We start from the raw sequence: 8,728 nt of genomic DNA, 5'->3' as shown, positions 1-8,728 counted from the left end.
TGAACATGAAAGATACTCATGATCGATGTCAGCCAGCTAATTAGTTCAGTGTGATGAGCACGTCTCCATATATCTCTTGGTAAAATCCTATATGTATATATATTTATATATATATGTATATGTTGACAAGTACGTGTACGTGTGGTACTGCTTGTTGGCAGTGATCTGGACCAGCTGGGGCACGAGATTTTTAGCTGAAAGACGTGGATGGGTCTCAATGTCTCATATATATGTGCATTGAAATTCACGATCGAAGACATGATCTCCAGAAGTATCACGGGTTATATATGGGGGGAGACTTTCGAATGGATAACCAACAATATAATTTTTTGCGGGATCGGAGAGACTGAACTCGTATTTACAGGAAATGGAATGACGAATTAGCTGAACATACGTACGTTGAATATGTAATATAAATTCTAGAATATTGTGGCGAGAGTTCAAAGCCCCCACTAGATGGGTCCACTTTAGATTTTCCATGCCTAATATTCTACAAATTTCTTCAAAAATAGCTCTGGAGTTTAAGGAAAATAAATAGTAATATCTTTTCCTATAGATTGCATTTCGGCCTGATCACTCACAAAGAGTGCATCTTGATTTTGGTGTCATAAAATCCAATATCTCATTATGTGTCATATATATATATATATATATATATATAAATGTGTGAGTAATGGTAAATATATCTTAAGGACCGTGTATTCTTTTTAAAAAAATTGAGGTTCATAATGTAAAAATAATTTATTTTTTTCACATCCGAGAGTGCACGGAATTTATATATCCTAATTAAAAGAAAATGATAATATGTCCTATAGTCTTGTCCTCTCATTTTGATCAATCATGTATTTATTTAGTTATTTTATTTAATAGTTGATAAAATGACTATTAGGTTATATTTGGATAGTGAGAATACTTAAAAAGTATTGAAAATATTTGTGAATAGTTATGAGTAAAGATTGAAGTGGGTTTGTGGATCCCATTAAAAGTATTTTGAGTTATTTGGATGTATGAAGTATATTGAGTTGTTGACTTTTGAATAGATAATTGAAAAATGTGTGGGTCCTATCAATAATTGATTTTTTTTAATAATGATTTTATTTATATATAATAGTGATAAATATTATAGTGATTTTATTTTTTATTTATATATAATAGTGATAAATATTATAGTGATTTTATTTTATTTTATATATAATAGTGATAAATATTATAGAATGTTTGTGAATAGTTATGAGTAGAGATTGAAATAGGTTTATAGGTCTCATTGAGAGTACTTTAAGTTGTTTTGCATATGAAATATTTTTATAAGTACAAGAATACTTGAAGAGTGTTGAGAATACTTAATGTATTTTTTTATTTTTTAAAAATATGAAAAAAAAATAATAAAACAATATAATTTACAATATTAGTCGGCACGACCGGCGGCATAGTAGCTAGCAGGGTCCTACATTAAAACTATACAAATTATTTTTTATATATATATATATATATATATATATATATATATATATCCCGTGTTAGTGAATTTGTTCTAATCCACTTTCACGAGCAGGGAGAAAAAAAAAAAAGTGATAAGGTTTTGGCCTTTTGCAGACATCTGTCGGTAAAGTCATCGTAGCTAGATTATGTAGGACTCTGTCCTCTTCGAAAACAAACTATGCCTATTGCAACAGCCAAAATGTTTGGTATATATCTTTAACTCTTCAATTACAGGACATTGGTTAATTGCCTTGTGACTCTCTCTTACTTCCAAATTAATCATATATATATATATAAATATATCCACTTGATGATCCAAAACCCTGTGCTCAAAATTAAAGAATAAGTAATGAGTAATACTATATATAATTGTATAGTGTTTATATATTATATAATTATATTTATTTATTCTTTTTAAAAAAATTACGCGACACTTACACCTTTATGATTACAATTATCATTTTTTAATAAAATATACAAATCTTTTTTTTTAAATCATATAAAGTAATAAAGATATTATTTTACTATTTAATAAAGAGTTACACTAATTACAAATCGATCTATTAATTAACACATTACTTACTGAAAAATTCATTATAATTATAAAAAAAATAATTATGATTTCACAATTTTGTATATTAATTAATAAATGAAACTTGCATAGATATTTTGGGTGGATAAATTGAGAAGTTCCAATACATGATTGGTGGTCCCAAGGAAACTTGCAAGACTTTATTCTCCATACCACACCCGTTGTCATCCACCACCTCTTTTTAAATCATAGCAAAGAGGGGGGGTCCTACCCATCGTCCTGGGAACAGAATGATTGTAAAAGCATCCTGATCACCAAAGAAAAATACATTTTAAAAAAATGAAACCCAAAAGCCGACGGATCGTCGGATGCCCAAACAAAATTAGCTTCCAGCTTCATAAGAGTATAGAATGCTCAGCTGGCACCAGCTTTGGCTCTTCCAGTTATTGCTCACGCGTCCCCCACCCTTCTCCATAACCTCATTAGTAATAATCCCTCCCTTCTTTATCTCTACAACCATTTCCTCCTTCCTATATATACCTTCTCCCTCAAGAGTACCCTTCGCTCATAACATTCACAGCTCTCTCTCTCTCTCTCTAAAAATGGCTTCTTCTAGTATTGGGTTTTCTGGGTGTGTATTGGTTGGTCTGGTGGTGGTCATGATCAGTTCTTTAGTAGTTGCCTCTGCTGGTAACTTCTACCAAGACTTTGATTTAACATGGGGAGATAACCGTGCCAAGGTATTCAAGGGAGGACAGCTTCTGTCTCTCTCTCTAGACAGGGTCTCTGGCTCTGGCTTCCGCTCTAAGAATGAATACCACTTTGGGAGGATTGATATGCAGCTCAAACTTGTTGCCGGCAACTCTGCTGGCACTGTTACTGCATACTATGTATGTCTTAAAACTTTCTTCTTCACTTTTTCACCATTTTCTACTCATCATACAAGCACAAACACACACATGTATGTATGCCATTAGATCATGACTATTGCATGCCAGGAACCAAATGAAACATGTGATATTAGTAAAGTAACAAGTGGCATCATGAGATTGTTGAGGTTTGATTTTAACTGCTACGCTTATATGATTAAATGATATATTTCATTTCTGCTGATGCAACAAATACTGGTTTACATGAGGTGGACCTGTGGTTACCCATCTCCAATCAACTGATATCGTGTTAACAATATTTTTTACTTGCTTCTTTTTCTCTCAAAACATAGAGGGTACTTTAGTCAATTCTTTGATGTTTCTAACTCGATGAAATATTGGAGCCTTGCCAATTTTTCTTAAAGATCAAAAGAAATACACTAGATGATGATCCATAAAGGTGTCTCTAATGCATAGATATTATACCATGAAAAGTCATTTTCATGACATGCTTTCCAAAAACACCCTCAAAACTTTAAAGCAGACTTTTCTGATCTATTTATAGTCACATATATGTAAACGACTGTTAACCCTTTTTTTTTCTATTGCAGTTGTCTTCTCAGGGGCCAACTCATGATGAAATCGACTTTGAATTCTTGGGAAATCTTAGTGGTGACCCTTATATTGTGCACACCAATGTATTCACTCAAGGCAAGGGAAACAGGGAGCAGCAGTTCCATCTCTGGTTCGACCCCACCAGAAACTTTCACACTTACTCCATTATATGGAAACCCCAACATATAATGTAAGAATATAAACATCCCTGCATGCACTTTCCTACCTACCATTTTCTTGCTTCTTTATGTTCGAAGTTGCACAGCACTGCATGCTGCAACATACACATGAGGGAAATGGATTCCATGAATGACGTACCATATTTTTCAAAACTTTATATGAAATGAAACAATTCTCAACATATTTTTTATTCTCTTTTCAGCTTCTTGGTCGATAACACTCCATTGAGAGTATTCAAGAATGCAGAATCGATTGGCGTTCCTTTCCCAAAGAGCCAACCCATGAAGATTTACTCTAGCCTTTGGAACGCAGACGACTGGGCCACGAGAGGGGGATTGGTGAAGACTGACTGGACGAAGGCTCCCTTTACAGCTTACTACCGGAACTTTAAGGTTACAGCATTCAAGAGTACAAGCTCTCAATCGGATTCTGGATGGCAGACGAACGAGCTTGATGCCCCAGGCCGAAGAAGACTGAGATGGGTGCAGAAATACTTCATGATTTACAACTACTGCACTGATTTAAAACGCTTCCCGCAGGGTCTTCCTCCTGAGTGCAGCTCACGATCGAGGTTTCTCTAAAAGAAAAAAGCTCTGATAGAATCGGCTGAGTTTGAATGGAGTCTGTGATATATATATATATATAATTATATATATATAGTTCATGCATGTTGGTGGGTGGAGATTCTTTACATGAACTACTTCTGGCCCTCTTGATCGAGCTACACTTGTCACTTGAGCTTGAGAATGATCTGGAACCAACAAATAAGTTAAATTCTTTCGTGTCTTGTTTGTTAGAGGGGACTCACTTGATGACTCCTTACTCTGTTCAGCCACCCTGTAAATTTTATGGCGTTTGAATATTTTCTTCGAATAATAAATTTACTACTATATATTCTACTTTTTTTTCTCTTTCTTTTTTTTTTTTAATTTGAGAATTTGAACAAGTAAAATAGGAAAAAATGACCACAAATTGTTCCTGGGTCCCACCTTGATTCATGATAGTTTTCTGGAGCTGCTAGATGTATATTCACCAAATAAATAAATAAATAAAAGTAAATTAACAGTACTCTTTTGATAATTTAAGGATCATTTAAAATCCAAGCATTAAGATCATGTGTTAGATAACTAATTTTTTTTGTGTATCATGTCTCAGTTAACGAGGAGAGACCAATTGAGATTTATTTTCCGAATTGAGAAAAAAGAAAAAAGTGACAAAATTCAAGAAAAAGTGACAACTTTAATTGTATTGACAACGCATGTATAAAGAACTTTTATGGAAGGGCGTCCTTTTGTTTGGGGGAAGACCTGACCTGACCTGACCTGACCCGACCCTGCCTTCTATTATTGTCATACGTCACACGTCAAAATATCTGAGACGTCTAGGCAACAAGCATTTGAAAAACAGATCTGCGATAGGGAGAATTTAATTTGACAACCCTCAATAAAAAATATATATATTTTTAATTTCCAGATTTTTCGTAGACTAACGTGATTATTCATATGTCTTTTTATTTAAAAAAATAAAAGAAAAAATTATTCATGATTGACTTCAAATTGAATGTTAGGTAGAAAAAACAAAACACGTGGCATTACTATCCAACTTTGAAATGTGGCGTTTTTCTTCGCTCTTCGTTCATCTTTTATATTTTTAAAAGAAAAATTTTAAAAGTCAATAGATTATAGTATTATACCATATCAATAGCAGGATAAAAGTAAGACTGCTGCTAAGCTGTCATCCAGTATGGACTGTTGGGCTTGTTTTTAGATAAAATTTTCTTATTTTTTTAATTCTTTTTTAAGTTTTTTAATATTTTTAAAAAATATAAAAATATATTAATATACTAATAATCATTTCTTTAATCAATAAATTAAAAAATATATAAAAAATTTAAATATATGAACTATCAAAATAAAAAAACAAAATAAAACGTAACATTATTCTAAAAGTAAATGGGGGTGTAATTAGTAAAATTTATGAGCATTAGTATTGGATTAGTCAAATAATTTTTTATCTTTAAATTTAGTAAATATCATCTACATTTACTCCACATTGAATTAACTAAATTGTTTTCATCCAAACTATGCTATAGTAAATCTATTGTTCTTTTCAAATATGAAAAGAACTATAGCAAGTTTAAAAGTATATTTTAAGATTATTATATTATATATATGAGATTTTTATTCATATGAGATTTTACCATCTATATATATATGAGATTATTATATTATAGATTGTTAGATTGTGAAAATAAAAATAAATATGATTTGTTAGATGTTATTAAAAATTATGAAAATAAAATAAAAATTAATAATAAAATATAAATAATAAAAAATAATAATATTTTATTATTATAGAGAGTGTGATGACTAATTCAATATAGACTTTAAGTTTTGAATGATTAGCTAAAGGTAAAAAAGTTACATATTAATTAAAATTTAAAGAATAAGATAGTCAATCCAATGTTAATGCTTACCAAGTCCCAAACCTTATATATAGATAACTAGAAATGGCTTCTCTAACTGATAATCCCGAACCCACCGTTTACAAAATCCTCATCTTAATATTTCATCCTAAAGTGCAATCTTGACAGAAAGCAAACATTCAGACTATGTTTGGATAGTGAAAATATCTGAAAAGTGTTGAGAATGTTTGTGAATAGTTATGAGTAGAGATTGAAGTAGATTTGTGGATCCCATTGAAAGTATTTTGAGTTGCTTGGATGTATGAAATATGTTGAGTTGTTGACTTTTGGATAGATAATTGAAAAAATATGTGGATCCCATCAATGATTGATTTTTTTTAATAATGATTTTATTTATATATAATAGTGATAAATATTATTGTGATTTTATTTTTTATTTATATATAATAGTGATAAATATTATAGTGATTTTATTTTTTTATTTATATATAATATAAATAAATATTATAGTGAAATTATTTTTTATTTATATATAATTGTGATAAATATTATAGTGATTTTATTTTTTATTTATATATAATAGTGATAAATATTATAGAATGTTTGTGAATAGTTATGAGTAGAAATTGAAGTGAGTTTGTAAATCTCATTGAGAGTATTTTAAATTGTTTGACATGTAAAATATTTTTATAAATACAATAATACTTAAAGAGTATTGAGAAGAATTTACTACCCAAACGTAGCCTCAAACTTGTTGGCCAGAAATATTCTTACAAGCTGATACCGTAACATTTCTAGGAAATGTAATGCTTAATATAAATTTAAAGTATATAAAGTTCGTGACGAGCTTCTTCTTTTATTTTTTTTTATTTTTTTTATTTTTTAAAAATATAAGATCCATTATAAAAATACAAAATTTATTTATTTAGGTCTCACTTTTTTAACGAGGCAGGCATACCAATCAGGTTTTTTTTTATTTAGATTATGTTGAGGTAATTTTAAATGATTTGTATTTATCTATGAATAATAATATTTTGTAAATATTATTAAAATATATTAAAATATAAATAGATTAAAATATATATTTGAAAAATAATACTAGATACAAGTTCTAAATAGACAAGTTTCATATAATTTTTTTATAAAATAATGAATTCTATTAATAAATAATAATTTTTTTATATTTTTTTAAAGTGAAATTTATTTTTTTATAAAGATTTATATGAGATTTATATTTTTTTCCGATAAACTTAACTTTTCATAGTCTCGCTTTTGTACCATGTGAATGCAACATAACGGTACTCTATGCTGTCATAAAAGCAAGCACAAGTCTGGCACAGAGAAAGACATGGCTACTGCTTCTTCGAAAATTTCAAAATTTCATCCAAGTTAGTTTGGTCCCATTCAATGGTGCAAGCAAAACACAAGGGAAGAAATACAAAAAAAGAGGTACCTTCTTTTCAGAAAAATCAAAGTCACGAGAAGGCTTATCAGATAATGAACTACCCAATTTTATTTTCCTGCATAAAACTAATGTAAGTGAGTCATTTGGCATATAATTTTGAGTACTTAACTAAATTAGGTTGATCTGAGTACTAAAAATTAGGCCTTTCTCGACTTATTCCCAAATGTTTTGGATAACTAACATTAGGGAAGAACAACTAGCACCATTGTATCCTTATCCACGAATATTTTGAATATCAAGACAATTATGAGAAATGCAAATATTTCATTCTTTAGAGTCAATACCGATATATCTTTAATATGTACAAGATAAAAAAATCATTCTAGAATAAAACCATAATTATCAACAAATCTTAAGATTATAGTCATTTGCTCCCTCTTAGACTCATCTCGTGCCTCATCAACAATGATACAAAATTTTGAATTTTCAACATCTTCATAAATTTTATTTCGTACTTTCTTTGCAAGAACTTCCAAAATCTCTTTTTGAATTTTCGTTGAAGTATACTTTGAAGATTTAGGAGCATTTTTCAGAACAAACATTCAAACCTTGTCATTATACGAAGTCAAGAGTTTAATCATCTCAAAGAAATTATCTCGATTTTTTGACTCAAGGGTCTCATCATGACCTCTAAAGACACATCCTTAAAATGCAAGCCATCGAACAATATCAATAGATGTTTTAGTTGAGAATTTGTCCGAAGCTTTGTACAATCATTACTTTATCAATATACTGTGATTGTTTTAATAAATCCTCACAAGATTTCAGAGCTTTATTATGAAGAGAAATGATCCTCTCCAAGATGATTAAAAAATGCACAATATTTTCCATCATTAATTTTCTTCAAATTTCTTAATCCTATGACAATAAATACATCTCATCTATAACGTTGAGATGCTTTCATTTTAAAAAGATAACAAGGTAAAAATATGCAATATCTTTTGATGAAGAACACTCTAGCCAAGATGTAAATTGTACAAACCAAGATGCTTGAAAGGGACGAGGATGCTTTTCAGAATAAAAAAATGGATATTTTGAGAGACGTATTTGATATGACCTATTTTCAAGTAATCTCTTCTTATTTCATCACGTTGATTGACAGAATAGTCTCACATAGGAGGATGTAATCCTGAATCTCATTTTAGAGAAAATATATCAATCTC

At 29.8% G+C, this 8,728-nt stretch overlaps 1 protein-coding gene across 1 annotated transcript; it reads left to right on the top strand.

The window, feature by feature from the left end:
* Positions 1 to 2,421: 2,421 nt before the first annotated feature.
* LOC108996680 (xyloglucan endotransglucosylase/hydrolase 2-like) lies at positions 2,422 to 4,572 on the top strand. The gene is made up of 3 exons (XM_035692478.1): positions 2,422 to 2,901; positions 3,492 to 3,685; positions 3,878 to 4,572. The coding sequence occupies exons 1-3, from the start codon at positions 2,422 to 2,424 to the stop codon at positions 4,254 to 4,256; spliced, it is 1,053 nt and encodes a 350-aa protein (XP_035548371.1). The 3' UTR covers positions 4,257 to 4,572.
* Positions 4,573 to 8,728: the final 4,156 nt, after the last annotated feature.

Source organism: Juglans regia, chromosome 7 (genome assembly GCF_001411555.2).
Source record: "Juglans regia cultivar Chandler chromosome 7, Walnut 2.0, whole genome shotgun sequence".
NCBI classification, from domain to species: Eukaryota; Viridiplantae; Streptophyta; class Magnoliopsida; order Fagales; family Juglandaceae; genus Juglans; species Juglans regia.
The sequence above is the reverse complement of the archived record's forward strand: the minus strand, read 5'-3'. Positions and strand labels throughout refer to the sequence as shown.

Bases quoted from the DNA above. Each gene is read 5' to 3' on its own strand.
- LOC108996680 (XM_035692478.1), top strand. From the start codon at position 2,422: ATGCTCAGCTGGCACCAGCTTTGGCTCTTCCAGTTATTGCTCACGCGT. The intron at 2,902-3,491 runs GTATGTCTTAAA...TTTCTATTGCAG, and splicing joins GCACTGTTACTGCATACTAT to TTGTCTTCTCAGGGGCCAAC. The intron at 3,686-3,877 runs GTAAGAATATAA...TTCTCTTTTCAG, and splicing joins TGGAAACCCCAACATATAAT to CTTCTTGGTCGATAACACTC.